Raw genomic sequence first — 23,295 nt, 5'->3', positions numbered from 1 at the left:
CTGACTCAAGTAGCCCACTTTTTTGCTATTTGCTAACCAATAGCAAAATGATTTAAATTCCACTGACTTCTAAGAGATGGTGACTGCAGGTCACCACTACGCTCCTCACAGTGCAGATGATAGAGAACAAACTCTCTCAAGGACAAAGCCACCTGTCTCATGACACAGCTTCTGATTCCCAGAGGCTGCTCACATCACTTCACTTCCCCTGGCTCCACAGGACAAAAGAGAGGCTGGGCTTCCCAGGTTGGCTCAGTGGTAAAGAATCCTCCTGCTAATGCAGGAGACTCAAGAAACACAGGTTTGATCTCTGGGTTGGGAAGATCCTCTGGAGGAGGAAATGGTAACCCACTCCAGTAGTCTTGCCTAGAAAATTCCATAGACAGAGGAGTCTGGCGGGCTACAGTCTGGGGTGGGGGGTGGTCAGAAAGAGTCGGACACCACTGAGTGACTAAGTACACACACAGCTGTACCCCTCAGGAGGAGGAAGAAATTAAATCACTATCCTGCAAACAGAATATGGGACTCAGCCCAACCTGTGGCATGAGGCTACCTTTGCCCGAAAAGGTGGTTTTGTTCCAGGAAAGGGGAGTCTTGGGAGCAAGGCTAAAAGCTTTTATTGGTCTGATCAAGACAAACAAAATGGGGACAGATGTCTCAGGGGACATCCTGCAAGTCTGCCTGTTAACTTAAAACTTGCAGGAACATAAGATTATCCTCTTCCAAGACACTCAGGTCTAGAGATTCGGTGTAGATCAGTGCTGACCTAACCCTGTTTTGCATTTTTACAATTGCAAAGCAGGCTGCTTTGCATTTTTTACAATTTTCAAAATAACAATAAGCATTATGGGAAGTTTAGAAAAGACAGAGAAGGATGGAGAGAAGATAACCATTACCCCAAATCAACTTTAGCATCCAGGGAGATCACTCTTAATCTTTGCTCTACATCCTTCCATCCTAATTAATCCCATCTTCCACTGATTCTGAGATGCATGTTTTCCCCACAAATCCTGAAATCTGACAGGCCTTACAATCAATGGTGTCTTTGATCGACAGCATTTTTTATTCCAGGTGGAGCATAAACTTTAAAACCAATCGTGTGTTAGAACTGATAAAATGCAGTATGAGTGTGTGTAGTTGTGTATATGGTTTCATATAATTAAAATTATGCTGTTTATATACTGTTTTTAAACAACCAGAGTTTTTGCATTTTACCAGTGTTCACAACTTATTATTGTTCTGCTGCTGCTGTTGCTAAGTTGCTTCAGTCAAGTCCAACTCTGTGCGGCCCCATAGATGGCAGCCCACCAGGCTCCTCTGTCCCTGGGATTCTCCAGGCAAGAATACTGGAGTGGGTTGCCACTTCCTCCTCCAATGCATGCATGCATGCTAAGCCACTTCAGTCGTGTCCGATTCTGTGCGACCCCCACAGACGGCAGCCCACCAGGCTCCTCTGTCCACGGGATTCTCTAGGCAAGAATACTGGAGTGGGTTGTCATTTCTTTCTCCGTATTATAGCTCTAGAAAGGATTAAATCTCTCTATTTTGAATAAATCTGACACTCAGAGTCAGTTACCTTGGAATAGTAAGCAAAATATAGAGAGAAATGGAAAGATACTGTGGAAAATGGCCCCTTTCTATAAGAAAACGCTTACTTTGAAAAACAGAACAGCACAACGTTAATATGGATATGTAGGTATCTCCTAACGACTGTCACTTCCTTCACAGCAGTGGCAGCCTCTGGTTCGGTCTCACTGTTCTCCAGGCAGCTGGGTTCAGAAAGCCCTGGGGTAAGGAAAGGGGGCAGGAGTAGAGAATGACATAAAACACGACACTGCTCAGCTCTGAGGCCAAGAAGCCAGTTCCGTCAGGAACAGACCAGCAAACCTCAGCCCACTGCACTTCCTGTTATCTGGCCATCTGTGTCCTCTCTGGACCTCCTGCAACATTCCCTAACTCGCGTTAGCTGCCTTCCCACAACACCCGCCCTCTGACTGTCTGCTCTCTGCCTGTGGTTGTTGGAGACGCCCGGTTTCTCTGGAATCAGTGCTCAAGAGCAGGCAGACCAAGCACACGCCCAGGGCCAGGGACACTCGAGCTGGGTCCTGGCTTTCCTAGGCTTGGGGGCCCCAGGTATCAAATGAGAAGTGGGCGCAGGTGGTAATTTTCTGGGACTCCTCAGTCTGGCCAGCAGCACCTCTGGGGAGCAGGAGGAGGGTAGGATGTGAGCTGCTTAAAATGAAGCAACACCGTATCCCTTTGTGTTTAGACATCATATTGATTTTGTAATTTCCAGCAGCAGTAAAGGGAGGCATGAGGGGGTTTTTGTTGGCTTTTATGTTTTTCAGGTCAGGGCCGGGATTAGAAAGCCTGGGAGACTAGGCCTAACATGGGGAAGCCTGTATAATGTTCTCTTGGCTTTCTTCCAGTGTTAAAATTCCAATGACTCCCTAAGCTAAAAGGGTTCACTGGTGACACCCACTAGCCCTCCAGGGATGGCCCCCAACAAGGTGCTACTCTATGTCTTTCCTCTTCCTATGAGTCCAAGCTATCACCTCGAGAACGAAGGACACCTTTATGTTCCAAAAGGACCTGGCCAGGTGGTTCAGGAAGGCTCCCAGGGAAGTTGAAGAGCAAGATGTAATGTTTACTTTGTCTTCATTTTTTTCTAATCAAATTTATAATTTATTTCATTGTCAGCATACAATAAGAAATACATTATTAAGGTATCTGTCCCATTTTTCCCTAGTAATCATTCCTAGACAAACCTAGACAGCATATTAAAAAGCAGAGACATTACTTTGTCACCAAAGGTCTGTCTAGTCAAAGCTATGGTTTTTCTAGTAGTCATGTTGGATGTGAGAGTTGGACCATGAAGAAGGCTGAGCACTGAAGAATTGATGCTTTTGAATTGCGGTGTTGGAGAAGACTCTTGAGAGTCCCGTGGACTGCATGGAAATCAAACCAATCAATCCTAAAGGAAATCAACACTGAATATTCATTGGAAGGACTGATGTTGAAGCTGAAGCTCCAATACGTGGCCAACTGATTCGAAGAGCCGACTCATTAGAAAAGACCCTGATGCTGGGAAAGACTAAAGGCAGGAGGAGAAGAGGATGACAGAGGAGGAGATGGTTAGATGGCATCACCAACTCAATGGACATGAGTTTGAGCAAGCTCCAGGAGATGGTAAAGGACAGGGAAGCCTGGCATGCTGCAGTCCACGGGGCTGCAAAGAGTGAGACATGAATGAGCTACTAAACAACAACAACAACAACAAATCATTCCTCCTATCTCTGAAACAAAAATAATAAAGGAAGCCTTCCTGCTTGCAGAGCATGTGTGCCACGCTGGAGACTGCGCGCTTCCTTCCTTCAGAAGTTCTAGTTCATCCTCACACAGGAGTGGGTGTGCAGGCAGGGCTGTCTTCAGTAGTTCCCTGATGGGAGGGACACAGTGCCGGCAAGAACTCAGGGGTAGGAAATGAGGTGGCCCTGGACCTGATCTCATGGTGAGGGACACTCCCAAGGCAGCAGGCAGGCACTATGTCTAGCGGAGAGGAAATCTGCCTATTTCATCATGAAATACAGTGGTTTCTGAATCCGGAGCTGGAACTCAGCCCTGCACCAACTCTGATGAGCTCTTCCAGGTAGAAGTGATCCCTAAGGCCTGCTAAGAGTCGGCCAGAGGCCTCCCAGCAGGTCCGCCGTCAGCCCCAGCTGGTATTAAGAAGCCTGGTCCCTTGGCTGGGGCTGTGGGTGGGGAGGGGGTGGTGACAAGTCTCCTGATTCACCCCAGGCAGCCTCCCGCTCCCCGGCAAAGTGCTGGGGCACAGTCAGCCTCAAATCCTTCTCTTTCCCTTTGCCTCTGTCCCCCTCCCACCCGTCTGCTCCCATCCTCACCCCAGAAGGACCTCCCTGTGCCCCTTGGCACCAGAGGATGATCACCCTGAGGAGGGCTGAGAGGCTAGGATGGAAGGTGAAGAAGAGCAGAGTTCAGCTCATGGTGTAGGAGAGAAAAGATCCCGGAGAGGAGGTGAAACGGAGAACAGGAGAAAGTATGAGATATTATGTAAGAAGGAGCAGAATTTAACCATTAATTAGCTTTGTGAGACAGGGAGTCAAAACCAGATCCTGGGATGGGAGCAGAGTCTGCTGTTTCCAAAACAAGTGAAAGCCGTGGCCTGCAGGGGCACTCCGGCAGGAAGCCAGCTCCGAGGCTGCTCTGAGCACGGGTGCAGGGGGGGTCTGGGTTCGACGGCCCCTACTGCGCAGGCGCTGATCAACTGTTTCTTCCAAGCAGGGAGGAAAGAGGCCACTCTCAGCCCTGACTGGCCACAGCGGAGCATAACGGGGGTGATCGCAGTAATGGCTTTCAAGCTACTGGGCTTAACCCTGCCCCTCACAGTACATAAACCTCAGCATTAGAGTCGTTAACTCTGGCCCTGGCCTGTGTCCTCGCGGCTTTTTATCGAAACAGCCCTGCAGAGAAGCTGACAGCTTGTGAAATGGTTCTCACTTGCTCCTCTGGCTGCTCAGAAACTTTCCCTCCTCAGCCCACACCTCCTCAGTGCACGTGCCCACCATGTGAAGGCCCAGGCTGCACACAGAGGAGGCGACATCGGGGCCAAGGATCTTTCTGGGCGGCAGGGTGGGGCCGAGGGGCCAAAGCCCACGGACCAATCCCTCTGCAAAGTCTCGTGACAGCACGTGCTTCCGAGGAGGCATTTCCAGGCACCACCTGTGGACCTGAGTCTCTGTTCTGGGGCTGGGAGAGGACCTGAGGGCAGGAGCAGAGAGCCAGGCAACAGCTCCCTTTCCAGGAGATGGGCAAATGCTTTCTCGGGGAACTCCAGGCCTCAGGATCAGAACAAGGGTACCGGAAGGTCCCTAATCCAGAGCACTGGGGACTCTTAAGGAACCAGGGACACCAGGGGCCTAGACCCATGTACCACTGCTCCTCAGGGGCAGCCTTTCTGCTCCAACCTCCTCCTCCACAGCCCCCACAGACAGCTCCTGTCATAGCCTTGCTCCCCTCCCTCATCTCCACACCACTCCAACCCGAGTTTCCCTCTTTGCAGGGGCCGACAAGACCAGGAGGTTCTGGGGAAGCTGTCTCTACTTGACCCCCAAGTGCGGTGTGAAGCCAAGATGAGAGGCCCAGAGCGGGCAGGGAAGGGCTGGCTTATTCCCGCCCATTCTCCCTGCTTCCCTGAGGGCTCGGTGCTGCCCGTCTCCTTCTTGCCAGAAGGAGCTCTACTTGGAAAGACGTGAAGTGTGAAGCTTCCTGCACGTCTGGAAGGCAACAAAACACTCCCGTACAGACATCCTGCACGTCCCAGCCTTCATCACCATCTGGCGGTACCTCCCCCGACCACTGGGCTAGGTGCTCTCCTGCAGTGTGACGGTGATCCCAAGGGCTGAGACCTCTCATGTCTGCGAAGGTCCCCTTTGCTAGTCCTTGAGTTCCCAAAGAGCGGTGTGTGCTAAGTCGTTCAGTCGTCTCCGATGCTTTGTGACCCCATGGACTGCAGCCTGCCAGGCTGCTCTGACAATGGGATTTTTTAGGCAAGAATACTGGAGTGGGTGGTCTTGCCTTCTCCGGGGCATCTCCCCGAGCCTGGGATTGAACCCGCGTCTCTGGCACTGGCAGGCAGATTCTTTATCACAGAGCCACCTGCGAAGCCCAAGAAGCAGGGACCTCAGCTTTTCTCACCTGTATTCTTAGCACCTAGGCAAGGCACTCAATAACATCTGGGAGAGAAAGAATGAATTCAGATTACCTGAGAAGTGGTACAGACTGCTGGTGAAGAACATAAGCACCTGGACTGGAATCCCAGTGCTGTTACTTTACGACCAGTGTGAGCCTCAGTTTCCCCTTCAGTAAAATGGGATAACAGGTGGTACCCACCCTCCAAAGAATAATGTGAATGTTCAATAAGATGGTGCAAGGAAAAGCCTGGGATCAGATCGGGGGCAAGCAGGCAGGAAGCGGGAGGTGATCAGACTTGGTTCACATTTAAGCAGTTGCCAGGTAACTTCTGGAAACTTAAGAGAACATCAACACCAATTAGGTGCGGGCGTTGACTGCGCATCTTCAGGGCATGATTATGTCCATTTTAATGCCGAAGAGGAGCCAGGCACAGTGTCCCGGCGTCTTGTCTGAGGACCTGCGGGGAGGAAGCCTCTGGGGCTACAGGAGGCAGCGCAGAAGTTAAAACCACAAACCCATCAGGAAAGGTCAAATGGGAAGCCGTCTCTCCATCTGTCTCGCCTTCCAATTGTTACCCTGCTGTCAGGAACCGAAGCGCTCGTTCCACCAGGCTCTGAACCCCCTTTGCTTCCTGTACGTACGTCTCCAATCTGCCCCCCTCCCCTTGCTCCCACCTCACGGTGCAGCCCACGTCAATCCTCCCACACGTTTCTGCCAGGACTAATTCATGCTCCTCAGATACTCCTACTGCCAGCTTTCTTTTTTCACAGAACAAGTAGCTGAAATCACTTTTAATGTTCCATAAAGCAAACAATCCTGGGGAGGACTGGGTGGGGGATACATGGAGAAACATCAAATACATCACAGAACAGCCTCGATAAAAGATTTGTTTATATTTCAGGGTGCCCTTAATTTTCACATCAGGCATCATCTTTCTAATTTGGAAGTTAAGAGAATGAAAAGAGGGTTCCTCCAGCCATGCTCCCAAGCAGGCCACCAGCTGTACATCACAGAGGCTGCACAATCAGAAGTACACATGGAGCTCTAAAGATGACTGCCGGACACACACCCATTCCCCAATCCCTTCCCCCAACCATCTTGACTACAGAAGCTAAAAAGCTCAAGTCTGCTTTCCTAGCCTTCCTTGAACCTGGGTGTAGCCACATGATACAACAGGGGTAGCAGAACATCAGTGGAATTTGGCTGCGCGTTTGTGGGAAAGTGCTTGCTTTCTTGTTACTCACAGTGCCTCTTTTGCTTCTTTCTGTCTTGAATGGAAACATGATGTCTGATCTGCAGCAGCTATCTTGCAACCATGAGGTGACAGGCAGGAAGGAATGGCTGATGAGGACCATGGAAATGCCAACTCATTTGGCAGGATAGGATAGGATAGAGGCCTATCCTAGTTTGGTCCCAGCAACTGGGACTTCTTCTTTGGGAAGGAATCTCCCATTTATTAAGTTGCCATAACTTGGATTTTCAGCTACTTGCAGCTGAAAGCATTACTGACTCAATATCTCATCCTTGTCTATATAGCAAGACCTCATCACTAATTCAACACTATTGCTGTCATACCAGGTTTTAAAGTAGGTGTCCTGTCTCACTTGATCTTCTTTGAAGTTTTAGACCCATTTATCCAAGAATCATTTATTTCTACATCTCTACTCAAATGATTCATTGTCACTGCAAACTCAAAAGGGTCAGGACTGTGTCTCTTCCAGGACTCCCTATCCCAGTGAGTAGCTTTATCATTCACTTTGTGTCCAGGTCAGGGGCTTTTGACATCATCTCCTACACGCAATTTCAATAGCATTCAATATCACCAAGTTCTTAGGCTTTGCCATATGAATATTTTACTAACCTACCCATTTATTCCCACTACCATCTAAGTTATGCGTGCCTGGAACGCTGCAATAACCTCCTAGCTGGTCTCTCTGCATCCTCACTTGCTCTTTCCACGGTGAATTTATAAAAACACAAATCTGATCATGTTACTCCTTTCCTTAGAATCCTTTAATGGTTTCTCAGGACTCCCATGATAAAGTACGGATTTCTTAAGGCACTGCCTGATCTGGCTCCTAACCATTTCTTCAGGTTTTCCAGTCCTACCTTGAGTTTCTCCTCTTGGCTCTCTTAGTTTCAGCTATACCGTCATTATTTCAGTTTCTTAAATGTGTCATACACATTTCTGTTTTAGAACTACCACTTGTTTTGTTCCCTATATGGAGTGACAGGGGTTCCCTTACAGCTTCATGGCTTATTTAACCCTTACGCATCCCTCTACAGCTCAAACAATAATTTTCTATTTCAGATGTTATACTTTTATGTTCTAGATTTCCATTTTTAAAAAAATGTTTCCATTTCTGTCCAGAGATTCCCCTGTCCACTCACCTGCTCACTCCTTATTACCATCTTTTCCTTTATCTCAGGATGTATCTCTCTTGTGCTGACTCCCTTTCCCCCCTTTATCATGGATCACAATTTCCTGGTTCTTTGCAAATCTTGTAATTTTTTACTACATGTTGGACACTTCAGATGAAACCAACCTTTCAGCGAGTCTGAACTATGCTGTTTCCCTTTTAAGGTGTTGAGTTTTGTTCTGAAAGTTACTTTTGAAACTGTCAGGCTTATTTTTAATTAAGGTGAGTCTACTTTGATTTTGTCCTTGGTCCTAAAGAGTCATGCACATTTGTAATATATAGCCTTCCTGGGGTCTCAACTGCATACTTTCAGCTGAACTGTAACTCCAAGTCTCAGAGCACTGTGTAGCCCCCTGATAGCTCTGTTCTCCTCTTAATCCCATAGCAATCATTTTCTATTAGGCCTTATGAAGTCTTGCTTTGTGCACATGTAGCCCTCAGTCAAGGATGTGCAGTGAACACAGATATCTGCTCACCCTTAACCACTCCCACGCCACCCCTTCTTCTGATTTTCAGGGCAAACCAAGTGTTGACTTCTAATGTCAGCTTTTGCAGTTAATTCTTCCCTGGAGTTCATCAAGAAGCAGGCAAGTCACCATGGTAACTAACCACTTCTGCTGAACAGTTGAAAATTCACAGCTGACAATTTAAAGAATAATGCCACTCAGGTTATTACATTTCCAATTAGAGGCAGAGGTCAAACAGAAGAGCTAACTAGGTGGCCTTCCCACCAATGCCTATCAGAGTCATCTGACAGGTCCCTGGGGTGACCTGGCACGCCTCCTGGTGATGCAGTCTCCCCAACTGCCAGCAGGTGGGGGCCCCACTGCCTGGGCTGTTACAGAAAGCTGTGTCCCCAGCTTGCTTCTATTCAGCCTCTCAATACTACCAGCGTGCTTGAAAGGAGCAAGGCATTATGTTAGCAAGTTCTAACGAGTAGTTCTCCAAAACCATATGCTACATTCTGGATAAATTAAAATGGGGAACATTTTCATTTAAGACATGTCTTTTGAGTGAGAGAACTAGAGGTCATATAACCATATGGCACTGGTCTGGTGAATTGGAGTACTATAGTTCTAATTCAGCAAAGTTTTGTAGTGATCAGAGGTTATTTATACCTTGTGCTTATTTTGCAATATAAAAATGACAGAATTGGATCTGACCCAAAGTCCACTTCAGTCCAGTACCCTATCTGTGATGTAGCAACCCATGGGCTATGATGGAAAGGTACAACCATCCTACGTATGGTGGTTACCATAAAGTAAGAACTACCATGACATACCATCAGTAACTCTGCATGATGTCTGTAGCTTTTCAGATCCTGCTGACTTCCAGTCTTATGCTAATACAGAGATTATCAAATTGCCACAGGAAATGCCCCCCTTGATTTGTTCTAATCACTTTTCTCTGGAATTTCAGGAAGTGATCGATCAATTCCATATCCTGAAACGTGGTAGGCTCAAAGAATACCTTGCACAGAGTGGTTCTGGCATACTCTTAATAAGCTATTTTACCCAGGCTATTGGTGATTTAGTAAGCAAGCCCCACCTTTCAATGGTTGGTTTTGCCTTGAATTTCCGAAAACATAAAGAGCCAGAGGCAGCTTAAAGATCACTTGGTCGCACCCTCTCCTTCTACTGATGAGGAAACTGAACTTCGGGGCCCACACTGGTTTACACTATTAATCAGAGACACAACAAGAGTTAGAGCCCAAAGCTTTGCTTCCTGCCTTGGCTCACTCGCACCCTGGCCTTCCCGCATGAAGACTGCCATCTCCTCACTCCTTTAGATGCTCTCCTCTGGACCCTCAGAAATGTCATTCTGTCTTTCTGCAGGTCTTACTAGAACTACACAGATGAAAATATTTTTTTCCTTTCTAGTTTTATTGCTGATACAGCCACAGATAAAGATGAATGTTTTTTGGCCTTTAGAGCAGTACAGTGATTTGTTGAAAGGTCAGCAAACAGTGGCCTACAGTGACCTCCAGGTGCTATTCTTGATTTCCAACTGAAGGACCCAAATCCATCAAGCTCTATGTGAGTGACCCTGAGGTCCACGTGCTTCCTGTCTGCACACCCATGGCTCTAACAGCCCTAACTAGAGTTCACCTCCAACAGTGAGGCTGACATTCAGAAGACCTGCTCAAACGTAAGCCTTATTGGGGCGCCTCCAGGCTGACACTCACCTTTGCATAAGCAGTTGTCTTAATAAACCACTGTCTGAGGTACTTCTGCTCCACCTTTGCTCCAGAACGCCATGAACAGCCATGTTCATCCACCTGCTCATTGGCAAGCACTGTTTGGTCCACCGGGTCCCAGTTAACCAAGGCCTGTTATAATTCATGAAACAAAATGATGCAATCTGGTGAGTATACTGAATAGGAATCACATGGAGGTCCCTCACAAGTGAGAGGGTCTACAAAGGCAGTATCTCTGCTCTGAGACTTACGGGCATCTCCTTGGAGCATCGTTTGGCAAGGAAGCCACCAGTAAGCTGAAAAGAGAGAATGTGAACCGCCTCAGTGCTTTCACCTCATCAGCACAGGCCTGGGAAGGGAGGCTGTATGCATGTGACTAACTCAAGTTCAGAATCTGCTTGTATAAAAGGATGGACTTGCAGATTGGAAATTTTAGTAAACAGAAGAAAAGAAGAAAAAAATGATACCCAGAACTTAGCAGAATTGGGTTATTTTAGGGAAAAAAATAGGTTTATCTTAACAGAAATAGCCAGTACTTCCTGAGTGATTACCATGTGCCAGATGCTGTATCAGAGGCTTCCCTAAGGTTGGCTCTTATAATCCTTGGGACAACCTTTTGAGGCAAGAATATTACTATCCTCATGTTGCATAGGAGGAAATTAAGGAACAGGGAGATTAAATAACGTGCCTGAGGTCACACAGTCAGTAAGTAACATAGATAGCAGGGTAGGAACTCAAACTGTAACTGTAAGCATTTTTGTGATTTTTTTTAAATTTCTGTTTAAATTACGGTACAACACACAGAGCACTGTGAATAAATCTCACGTGTACAGCTCCATCTATTTCCACCACTGCTCATCAAGACACAGAGCATTCCCAGCACCCCAGAAAAGTCTGTCTGCCTTCTCCCAATCAACATCTGCCCCCCAAAAGGTAACAATAGTCTGAGATCTTTCTCCATAGATTTCTTTGTCTGATAGAACCTATAGTCTTAACCACGATGCAGTTTCTCTCTATAGAGTTCTAATTCATTTTTAGTTTCATTTAAAATACCCTGCCATTTATATTCACTCCTTTTAAAAAAGCATTTGTTTCTATTTATTTCTTTATTTGGCTGTGCCAGCTCTTAGTTGCCACATGTTGGATCGTTGCGGCATGCAGGATCTTTAGTTGTGGCATGCAGGATCTAGGTCCCTGACCAGGGATACAACCCAGGCCCCCAGCATTGGGACCACCGGAGAAGTCCCCGGCATTCACTCGTTTATGACATTTAGGTACTACTTAGTACAAATAGGGCAATGAATACAGAGACCTGTTGGGGCAGTAAAACATATATATTGTGTTTTAAAATTTTAATAAACGATTCTAATAAGACGTTGTGCTGAATATTGCCCATTTGCCCCTCTAATCCTCTTTCCACCATGTTCCGTGGTGGAAGCTGTCCCCTGTGCCCACATTAACCTGGACCCTTGCCCTCTGACTGGGTTCCACCAGTGAGAGGCCCCCGGCTCCTTCTCCCGTGGGTCACGGACTGGCCCCTCCACTGCTCCAGCTGCCGCTCCCCCAGTTCCAGGAATGGCTCCCCTATGTCACCCCTGCCCCCGAGGTGGGCAAAGGCTTCCTTCTGGTCCTAGTGCCAGGTGCTGGCCCACCCGTGGTGGGCTTCCCCGAACTCTGCACAGAATCCGTCTTTTCATTCCATTTTCTTCAGTGACTGCTGTCAGGGAGGCCCCCTTTTCTTCTGCTGGGACCCCGACTGATCCAAAGACTTATCTAAAAATTACAGAAAAAGGAGGAGTGGACGAGAGGCTAATTTCTATGGGTTGTGATTTTACAACCAAAAAGTAATATACCCACTGGAAATTTTAAACCTGTAAAGCATAGACTAGGAGTGGGAGAGACATGCACAGAGTGATTTTTCTCCCCTCTTTCTACAGTCCCCCCAATCCTTGAATCCATAGACAGAGAGAGATAAAATATAGGACAAATGGCTGCAGACCTAAAGCCTTGAGGTGAACAAGCCACGGGTGGCTTACTTATCTACTACCATTGCCCGTATTAGGGGTGAGGGGAAGGATACCACTTAAAAGATATAAAGAGAGGGCCCAGTGCTGTTCAGTAACAAGGCCAGCTCCTTCAAGAGCCCTCTGCCCCCCAAACCCAAAACTAATGCACCAGTGAAACAGCACAAAGTATGAAAGGAGAACAAAAGCCCTGTATGCCTTCACCTCTGCCTCCTGCCCCCACTGCACACCTCGGGTGACACGAAGAAGCAAACACTCAACCCTGGGGATTGCAAGAACAGGACAGGACTTGATTTTCTCATCGACATTTCCCACACAGCCTGGCAGCTCTCAGACTCCAAGTTACAAAATGCAATGAGGGACGTGTGTTCCTAAGAGGTTTACACGTTATAACAAAACCCTGCTGTCAAATGAAAGACAAACAGAAGCAAAACACAAAAGCAATTTTTCCCCAGTGAAAGTCTTGATGGGAGAGAGGAAAAATACAAAAGGAAATAAAGTTTCCAATCAAAGATGCATTCAAATCAAAGGGACATCCCTGGTGGTCTAGTGGCTAAGAGTCTGTGCTCCCAATGCAGCGGGGGCCTGGGTTCAGTCTCTGGTCAGGAAACTAGATCCCACATACCTCAATTAAGATCTGCTGCAGCCAAATAATAATAATATAAAAAAGATGCATTCTTGTAAGTACTCAGTCTCGTTTCTTCTCAGGACCGTGATCCATCTCAAGCACAGAGTTACAGAGTTCAGTCTTGGCCTTTCCGCAGGTGGTAAACCCATAGGTGGTCAAAATCCAGGGCCTATAGGGTCCAGGGTGTACAGCACCCATGGCCTCTTGAAGGTCTGGAGTTGACTTCCAAATCTCTTTCTCTGGGTCTCCTCTCTTACGTAATAGTCTCTAACCTATAGCTTCCCTTTAAGCCATAGTCTGTCTTCTTTCACCTGGCATTCCTGGGTTTTCACATTTTGAACACTTACTTTGATGGATGCCCTGATTTTTTTTTTTTTAAATTTTTATTTATTTATTTTTTTGTCATACATTGATATGAATCGGCCATAGATTTACACGTATTCCCCATCCCGATCCCCCCTCCCACCTCCCTCTCCACCCGATTCCTCTGGGTCTTCCCAGTGCACCAGGCCCGAGCACTTGTCTCATGCATCCCACCTGGGCTGGTGATCTGTTTCACCATAGATAGTATACATGCTGTTCTTTTGAAATATCCCACCCTCACATTCTCCCACAGAGTTCAAAAGTCTGTTCTGTATTTCTGTGTCTCTTTTTCTGTTTTGCATATAGGGTTATCGTTACCATCTTTCTAAATTCCATATATATGTGTTAGTATGCTGTAATGTTCTTTATCTTTCTGGCTTACTTCACTCTGTATAATGGGCTCCAGTTTCATCCATCTCATTAGAACTGATTCAAATGAATTCTTTTTAACGGCTGAGTAATATTCCATGGTGTATATGTACCACAGCTTCCTTACCCATTCATCTGCTGATGGGCATCTAGGTTGCTTCCATGTCCTGGCTATTATAAACAGTGCTGCGATGAACATTGGGGTGCACGTGTCTCTTTCAGATCTGGTTTCCTCAGTGTGTATGCCCAGAAGTGGGATTGCTGGGTCATATGGCAGTTCTATTTCCAGTTTTTTAAGAAATCTCCACACTGTTTTCCAGAGCGGCTGTACTAGTTTGCATTCCCACCAACAGTGTAAGAGGGTTCCCTTTTCTCCACACCCTCTCCAGCATTTATTGCTTGTAGACTTTTGGATAGCAGCCATCCTGACTGGCGTGTAATGGTACCTCATTGTGGTTTTGATTTGCATTTCTCTAATAATGAGTGATGTTGAGCATCTTTTCATGTGTTTGTTAGCCATCTGTATGTCTTCTTTGGAGAAATGTCTGTTTAGTTCTTTGGCCCATTTTTTGATTGGGTCATTTATTTTTCTGGAATTGAGCTGCAGGAGTTGCTTGTATATTTTTGAGATTAATCCTTTGTCTGTTTCTTCATTTGCTATTATTTTCTCCCAATCTGAGGGCTGTCTTTTCACCTTACTTATAGTTTCCTTTGTAGGATGCCCTGATTTTTAAGCAAGCACAGTTATGCTCCACAGAATACAGTTTATGGACAACTTCATTGACTGTGGTCACTACCCAGGTTAATTATGATCTCTATCACCTCCAAGGCTAACTCCATGCTCCTTACAGTCAACTAGTCTTATGAGCAAAATACAGCCTATCTCTGTATTTCCCAGGCAACTTTAAATCATTGTCGCTCCCTTCCCCTCCCCTTCTTGGCTGTTGGGCTCTTGGAGTCTTGGGAGACCATGGGGTCCACTGGGGATTCTCAAGGCCGTTTCATTCTGATTTTTTTTAAATTTAGTTTTAATTGGAGGATAACCGCTTTACAGTGTTACGCTGGTTTCTGCCATTCGACAACGTGAATCGGCCATAAGTACACACGTGTCCCCCCCCCTCGAACCTCCTTCTCACCCCGCTCCTGTCCTACCCCTCTAGGTTGTCACAGAGCACTGGGCTGAGCTCCCTACCATACAACAACTTCCCACTAGCTGTCTGTTTTAAATATGGTGATGTATAGCGTTGAATCAGCCTGATTTTGAGTTTATCTGCCCTCTTCTCTGCGACACAGCTGCCCTGGTGCCTACCGCCCCAGCAGGCCTCCTGTGTCAAAGCTCGTCCTTTCTCATCTCATCCTCTCCTTCCTCTGGATCCTCTCTCCGCCTGCCTCCCTGGCCCTCACCCTCTTCACCGGCTGCCAGTCCCAAAGGGAGTACCTCCTCCATCAGCATGCTTTTGGCTCCTGCCTGGCCACAGCACCACTCTTCAGGCTCGGGCTGCTCTCCATCATTTCCCTGGCTTCTTTCTCCTCGAGCTCTCCTTCCGTGTGACTGGAGACCTTTTCTGAGTATCCTGCCATGCAGCTTCAGCTTCCAAAGGCTGGCGAGATATGCTTTAGGGTATTGATTTTCTCAAGGACTATTAGCTTTTTTCTTGACAAAACCTCACTTAATTAAGGAACACCACATAGATCTCATTAAAGGATCTAATTCTCAAAATCGATTTTGCTCTATTCCATCCAGAATGGGCCTGACTTTGGACTCGGTCCAGAATGGGGAGGGGGGTGGGGGGGTGGAAAGTTCCCAAGGCCGCCGCTTGTTGCTTGCACTACCTTCCAGAGCCACCAGGGGGCAGACTGGGTGAGGCTGCCTGTTCGTTCACCACGCTTCTTCAAGTAGCTCAGGCTGGTGAATTAGCACTAGCAGCAGGTGCTGCTGAAATCAAGAGTCAAAGACAAATTCACAGATTAAGTGGCGCTCCACAGTTCCCTAGAACGTCCAAGTAGAACACGGCATTATTCTCTCTACTAGCTACATCCACGGAATTTTTGTTCTTTTAACCAGAGAGGTGATATTTAATGTTCTCCCAAGAAGAAGTCTCTATAATCATATTTTTGGCTGAAAATATTTTTGTTCCATGAGAGCAAGAACAGATTCGCTTCTGCAATGGAAATAACCATTTTGACGGACAGTGATTGTTAAGAACAAGAGTTAGCTGAAAAAAAAAAAAAGCAGAACCTAAAAGTTGAGAATTATGTTTTTTTTTTCCAGTCAACAAATTTATATTTTAGCATTAATAAGAATTACAATCCATTATAATTTACACTAAGGATTACAGTCTGGAAGAAAGTACAGTTTAAACACTACTCGATTTTTCTCAGAAGAGAGATGAAAACTGGAATGGAAACTTAGGAAAGATGCCATAGCCTCTACCTTCTGAAGCTTATGAATGGGCTACAAGTAAAGGTAAAATCAGAAGAAATTGGCCTTTGTTAAAGGAACTTCTGTTAGGAGTAAAATTAGATCTCCATATGATTTTTATGTGGGCAAGAAAGGACTGAATTTCTTTGTAGAATAAGATAGGAACAAAGTTCTACTGTGTAAAGCCGGCTGATCAATAAACGTGTGTTCATTTTATTATTCATAAAAAAAAAAGAACAAAAGTTAGACTCCAGCTCTGCTTTGTAATGCTCTGCTAAAATACTCTCCCTAAATGTCCATTTATACTTGTAGTGGAACTGAATCTAAGGATTAAGGCTATCTTTATTTAAAAAAAAAAAAAACAGGTTATGACAATGCCACTAGAGGAAAAGTATTAATATGTGAACTTTTTTGCCAAATATGCTTTACAAAGTATGCTATATGAAATTTTTTTTTAATCAAATTAACTTGCTTATGCTAACTTCAAAAGCTTATATATTGAAATAAACCCCAAGAATAGAAACCTAAGTGTATTGGTATGCTTCATGTTTTAAAGCCAATTTGAAAATGGCTATCCAATAAAAGGAAATCTACCTGGGGAAAAATACCTTGGATTAGAGATAACTCTGGTCTTCAAACAATGTACCAAGTGTGCATGTTTACATTCTTTTTATGATTTTTTTTTAAGATCATGTCATTTAGTGACTTAAAAGAACACACCAAAAAAATTTAAATTAACATCCAGCAATAAAAACACTGTCTTTCTAAATGAATACCCATGAAACAATCTACACTGTTTTTCTGTAATACCTTTCCATGTGCAGGTTGCCTCAGAATGAGCCAAGAAGCTTCAGGATTTTTTAACTTTTTGTTTTTCCAATTTAAATATCATAATCACCCTAGGTAACTACAGGCATGCACAGATGGGCACTTATTAAGGACGTACTCTGTGCCAGGCACCATCCCAGCCTCCCCACAAGCATTCACCAGTTTAACCCTCATAATGACCCTCTGAGGCGGGGAGAAGAGGCTTGTGGTAGGCAGAACAAGCGCACCCCAAAGATGTCTGTGTCCTACGTCACCCAGAACCTGGATGCCCGTGTCACTTGCAACCGGTGAGTGTGTTACCTACATGGCAAAGGGATCTTTGAAGATATACGATTAATGAAGGATTTGGAGATGGGGGGATTAACCTGGATTAACCAGATGGGCCCAAAGTAATGAAAAAAAGCTCTTATAGGAGAAAGAAGGCAAAAGAGTCAGAGTCTGAGTCTGAGAAGATATGACGATGGAAGCACAGTCAGAGAGATTTCAAGATGCTCTGGTTTTGAGGATGGAGAGGGGTCCAAAGTCAAGGATGGGAGCAGCCTCCAGAAGCTGGACAAGGCAAGAAAGAGATTTTCCTCTAGTGCCTTCAGAAAGAAGGCAGCTCTGACAACATCTTGATTTGTATCCCAGTGAGACCTATTTCATGGACTTCTGACCGCAGGAACTGTGAAACAATGAATCTGTGTTGTTCTAAGCGACCCAGTTTGTGGTAATTTGTTACAGCAGCAGCATCAGGAAAGGAATATAGGCTGTTTCCATGAGAGAAGGAGTCAGAGGGAAGACTGGACCGAATTCCCAGGGGTGCGCAATTAGAGGGGTGTGCGTGTGTGTCACACTGACTCGGAAACAACTGGGGAGAAGAGAGATATCCGGACCCAGGAGCACGGTGGTGCTCATGCAGTGGGGGACCTCCTGGAACCCCTTCCATGTTTAGAAAAGTTACTCAGCTCCTGAGGCGGTGCTTATGACTGGCTTTGGCTCCAACCCAATATTGAAGGGGTTAAGCTTCCTACTTGGGTTTGATGTACTTAGAACCGAAGCAGCACTAACAAAGATCGAAGCAAGTGTCCTATGAAGGAATATTACAGTAAATATTCAGTATATTCAGAGTCAGCTTAACTATACAACACACACAAAAAATCAAGTGTCTCATAAAGGGCTATCACACAGCCAAGGGCTCTGTGCAAGAACTGTTTACACTGCTATATTAACGTGTCAGCTCTTTCATATCCCATCCGTATAAAGAGTAACGAAGCAACTGAGGAGAGTTAACACTGGCTAATCTAACTGATGCCGTGTACCACTGCTTACACTCTAAAGAGCAGTTATATCTGTTTTACCTGCAGGATGTCCTCTGCTTAGCTGTGGCTTTTTCATGTGCTAGTAACTTTGATTTCTGTCTGTCCTTCCTGCTATCACTTGGGATACACAATGTGGCTTGTTATCTCATAATCCCTCTGCCGGGACCCATGGGTGATTCCAGACGGGAACCCGTCTGGCGAATGATTCTGATCATTCTGGGCTCTTCTGGGAAGGAGTCTGCCAGGCTGCTCGGTTAGCACCGAATCTGCTGATGAGAGTGGGAAGCTGATGATTTTCCCACCAATTTCCTTCCGACCCTTTTGCTTCTGAATATTGAATAATGCTATTAAGAAAAATTATTCCAAACTCAAAAACAGGGAAAGGGGTTGCTTCTTCAAGGCAAGCTGGAATTGGCTAGCAGAGCCACATCCCCCTGATTTTCTAGGGATGTTTACCTTTGTCTGATTCCCTCTTCACTATCATTTTATTGGGTTGGCCAAAAAATTCACTTGGGTTTTTCCATAAGATGGTATGGAAAAACATGAATGAATGCTTTGGCCAACCCAATACAACTCTGCTAGGGTGCCAAAGAAGGGGTTAACTTACAGACAACGCAGAGCAACACAAAAGCTTTTTGTCTGAGAGTAACACAAATGACTCTCGGGCAATGACAATGCAAATGACTTCTGATTCACAGAAAAGCCTCCCCAAAACTAGGTTTATGCCTTGTAGGTCACTAAGCAGTTTTGATTCTATCAGCAAATACATTTCACATGCCTTGGACTCTATAAATCGTCCTTCCTTGAAATCTCATTTGAACCAGTCTTAACATACAGCTGGTTCTCTTGTTAATGAGTGAGCTGAATAAAATCTTTGACACATGTTCATTTTATATTTGTATGGGAGTCGTGTTTCTAACTTTTAAAAATTATTCTTTAAAAAAAAAAAAAGATTAAAAATTATTCTTTAACAACACAATGATATGTCCAACACAACAACAACAAGGTCTGTTGAAGTCAGCACCTCGGACAGGTACTTCCCTCTCTCACCACTCCTCACCTAACCAGCTTCTGGGCATAGGAACAGCTACAGTGTGTTAAAGAAATTAAACTGACCCAAGAGGGTCTACAGTGGTTAAAGATTAGTATGACTTGACTCCACAAAGTTCTCACTTTCAATGTATCCCAAATGTTAATGGGGACTGAATACTTAAAAAAAAAGGTTAACAACACTGTATTTTAAACAACCAATATCCTCAGCTTAAAGATGAGAGTGGGTTAGGGATTGTATACTTTGTACAGAGGTTCTCAGTGTGGTTCATAAACCTCTGGAGTCCCAGAGACCACTACAAGGGGTTGGCAGGTCAAAACTATATTCATAATAATCATAACACAAGGGTAAAACATTCATTCAAAGGGTAAAATAGACCAAAACATCTTAATATAACAAGGGTGCAAAAAGCTCAGTGATATTTAGATTCAACATTGCAACTGACCTTTAAGAACCCACCACTTGTTGAGTTTTGGTATAGTATTAAAGGAGGACATTCATAATTATCTGAAGTGATTATTAAAATACTCCTCTTTTAGCAGGCTTAGTTTATTAGTTCTTCTGGTACTTACCATTATAACTTTATGTAATGAAACTGTACCACTTTAAGTCTGATTACTATCTTTAGATGATTCTGCTGACCCTTTGCCATATATATGAGATACTGAGCATGGTCATACAGCCTTTCTCGAACCAGACTCCTCTTCTAGTTTCTGCTACCTTTATCCTTAGCTTTAATAGCTACATTTCAACTTAAAAAAACAGACATAAATCTCTAATTCTCCTTCTATGGCTCCTTGTTATGAAGTATGTAGGGATCATCTCTCACTTGCTTCTACTTCTCTTCCCCAATTCCACCTCCTGATTTTTGTTAGCTAGATTACTTTTTATGTTGTCAAGGTTTAAGAAAATTCATGTTATCCTGATATTCTAAACTGAGCCTTCTACATGAGTCGCTATACCGATTCTAAAATTTTTTTAATTGAAAACATAACGAAATTGATACAGGCACTATGGAGAACAGTATGGAGATTCCTTAAAAAACTAGGAATAAAACCACCATATCACCCAGGAATCCCACTACTAGGCATATACCCTGAGGAAACCGCAACTGAAAAAGACATGTGTACCTCAATGTTCATTGCAGCTCTATTTGCAACAGCTAGGACATGGAAGTAACTTAGACGTCCATTGACAGATGAACGGATCAAGAAGCGGTGGTACATGTATACAATGAAATATTTTCAGCCATAAAAAGGAACACATTTGAGTCAGTCCTAATGAGGTGGATGAACACAGAATCTGTCATACAGAGTGAAGTGAGTCAGAAAGAGAAAAATAAATATCGTATACTAATGCATTATATATGGAATCTATGAAGATGGTACTGTTGAACCAATTTGCAGAGCAGCAATGGAGACACAGACATAGAGAACAGACTTAGGAACAAGGCTGAGGGGGTAGGAAGGAGAGGGTAGGATGTATGAAGAGCATAACATGGAAACACACATTACCACATGTAAAACAGATAGCCAACGGGAATTTGCCGTTTGACTCAGGGAACTCAAACTGGGGCTCCATAACAACCTAGAGGTGTGGGATGAGAGGGAGGTGGAGGGATGTTCAAGTGGGAGGGGTAAACCTATGGCTGACTCATGTTGATGTTTGGTAGAAACCAACACAATACTGTAAAGCAATTATCCATCAATTAAAAACAAAATACTTTTTAAAAGAAGAAAGAAAAGGAGAGAAAACTGAACAAAAAACCCCATAAAAACCATAATGATTAAAAGCATATTGTTATGATGGGAATGTTTTCTATCTAGACTGTCCAGCACTAGCTACCAACATCTGAATGTGACTTGTATAACTGAGGAACTGAATTTTTAACACTGTTTTAATCTTCAGTTCAGTTCAGTTGCTAAGTTGTGTCTGACTCTTTGTGACCCCATGAACCGCAGCACACCAGGCCTCCCTGTCCATCACCAACTCCCGGAGTCCACCCAAACCCATGTCCATTGAGTTGGTGATGCCATCCAACCATCTTATCCTCTGTTATCCCCTTCTCCTCCTGCCCTCAATCTTTCCCAGCATCAGGGTCTTTTCAAATGAGTCAGCTCTTCGCATCAGGTGGCCAACGTATTGGAGTTTCAGCTTCAATATCAGTCCTTCCAATGAACACCCAGGACTGATCTCCTTTAGGATGGACTGGTTGGATCTCCTTGCAGTCCAAGGGACTCTCAAGAGTCTTCTCCAACACCACAGTTCAAAAGCATCAATTTTTCAATCTTAATTACTTAAAATTTCAATAACCAGGTGCAGCTAATAGCCATCATCATACTGGACACTGCAGTTCTAGGCCACACGAGGATACTATTTCTCTCATTTCCCACCATCTAAGGCTTATCTTATCATGGGGTTTCTGGGTGGCTCATGGTAAAGAATCCACTTGCCAATGCAGGAGATGGAGGAGACGCAGGTTCAATCCCTGTGTGGGAAAGATCCCCTGGAGGAGGAAATGGCAACTCACTCCAGTATTCTTGCCTGGGAAATCCCATGGATGGAGGAGCCTGGTGGGTCAGGGGTCACAAATGGATCGGACACAACTTAGTAACTAAACAATAACAACAACAAACTTTAACTTACCTCCTTTTGATAGGCCAGTCCAGCTTCATAGAGTTTAATAAAGAGATACTGAGTCCATTTGTAGTAATCTGGTAAACATGTCGTTATTTCCTGCCAAAGAGGGGTAAAATTATGTATGGGCCACTGTAAACATTCCCTCTACCAACATATGGATCACCTTTGAATTCAATTTTGAAAAGCAATCACTCTGCAAAAATATTTATCAATCTATAATATTTTTATCGATTTGTGAAGTAAGGGAAGAAGCAATTTATTCTAGGAAGAGAGATGTTATTGAAATGCCAACCTCATGGGCAACCTTTCCCAGGGCCTGTTTAACGATGAGAAACTTGATTTAAGTCTTCTGCATGGCCCCATGCATGCAAGTAACAGCTGAAGTACACTGTACAGACTTGAGTACTCCCCTTTCTGTCAGTATAAACATATTTGGGGGCCATGGAGCTAATTCATAAATGTAGTTCATTTTGGAAGCAATCACAAAATTTAAGAGGAATATTTGCTAGCTTTGGTACGATCCTCACTGGAAAACAAACCCGTGTTTCTAGATACAACTGGGGCTTGATAGCTCTTTTAGACTCATTATATTCCATTTATCCCATTATGTGAATCACGCTGGAGTCTACTTAGGAAGGCCCATTAGAAACGTTATCAAATACTGTTAATAAACTTAGTGAAAAACCACCTGGCTTGTATTTCCAAGCTTAAATCGAATGTTCCCAAAATGTATTTTCTGTCCTGAGAACACATGTGCTATAGAATCTGTAAAGTCAGGTTGTTAATTAACCAGCCGATAAGGTTTAATTAATTAATTAACCAATAAGGTTTGCAGTTGAGGAAGTCATAAGCATAAAAACCTCTACATCGTCACACTGTTTCCTTCCTAGGGCTCTTGTTTCACTGCAAAGGAGAGCTAACAGAGAAATGGATGCAGGGCAGGGGACATTCCAGATGGTTCATTTGTCATGGACGACTGACAGAAGGCATACTTCTATCAAAAGAGCAATTGATCCAGTCTTTCTCCAGATGAGGGTAAGGGTGGCAGGAAATGAGCAAGGTGGCAGGTAAACTCCTGCTGTCCCCCATGGGTGATGTTCCTCACGGAAGATTCCTGGGTCCTTTTTAACGTTGTTTTGTAACAATAGCAGAGTAATTACCACCAGGAAACAAATAACCCTGATCACAGGTTCCACTCGCCCCAACAAGGCAGGGAGTGAATACCCAGCCAGTCTAACAACTCTGCCCACACTGTAGCTCGCCCCTGCCAACGCCGGAGACACAGCACACACAGGCTACACCAGCTCCCGAGGTGCCATGGACATCGAGTCTGAAGAGCA

At 44.7% G+C, this 23,295-nt stretch overlaps 1 protein-coding gene across 1 annotated transcript in view; it reads right to left on the bottom strand.

Moving 5' to 3' along the window:
- Positions 1–23,295, bottom strand: part of LARS2 (leucyl-tRNA synthetase 2, mitochondrial) — a 147,113-nt gene that overhangs the window by 69,503 nt on the left and 54,315 nt on the right. The window contains exons 6-7 of the mRNA XM_043442179.1: positions 21,962–22,051; positions 10,318–10,461 (exon numbers count right to left, since the gene is read on the bottom strand). Coding sequence (XP_043298114.1) covers positions 10,318–10,461; positions 21,962–22,051 — 234 coding nt within the window. The remainder of the gene's footprint in view (positions 1–10,317; positions 10,462–21,961; positions 22,052–23,295) is intronic.

This window comes from Cervus canadensis, chromosome 22 (genome assembly GCF_019320065.1).
Source record: "Cervus canadensis isolate Bull #8, Minnesota chromosome 22, ASM1932006v1, whole genome shotgun sequence".
NCBI lineage: Eukaryota > Metazoa > Chordata > Mammalia > Artiodactyla > Cervidae > Cervus > Cervus canadensis.
This window is presented reverse-complemented; position numbering and strand designations above follow the sequence as displayed.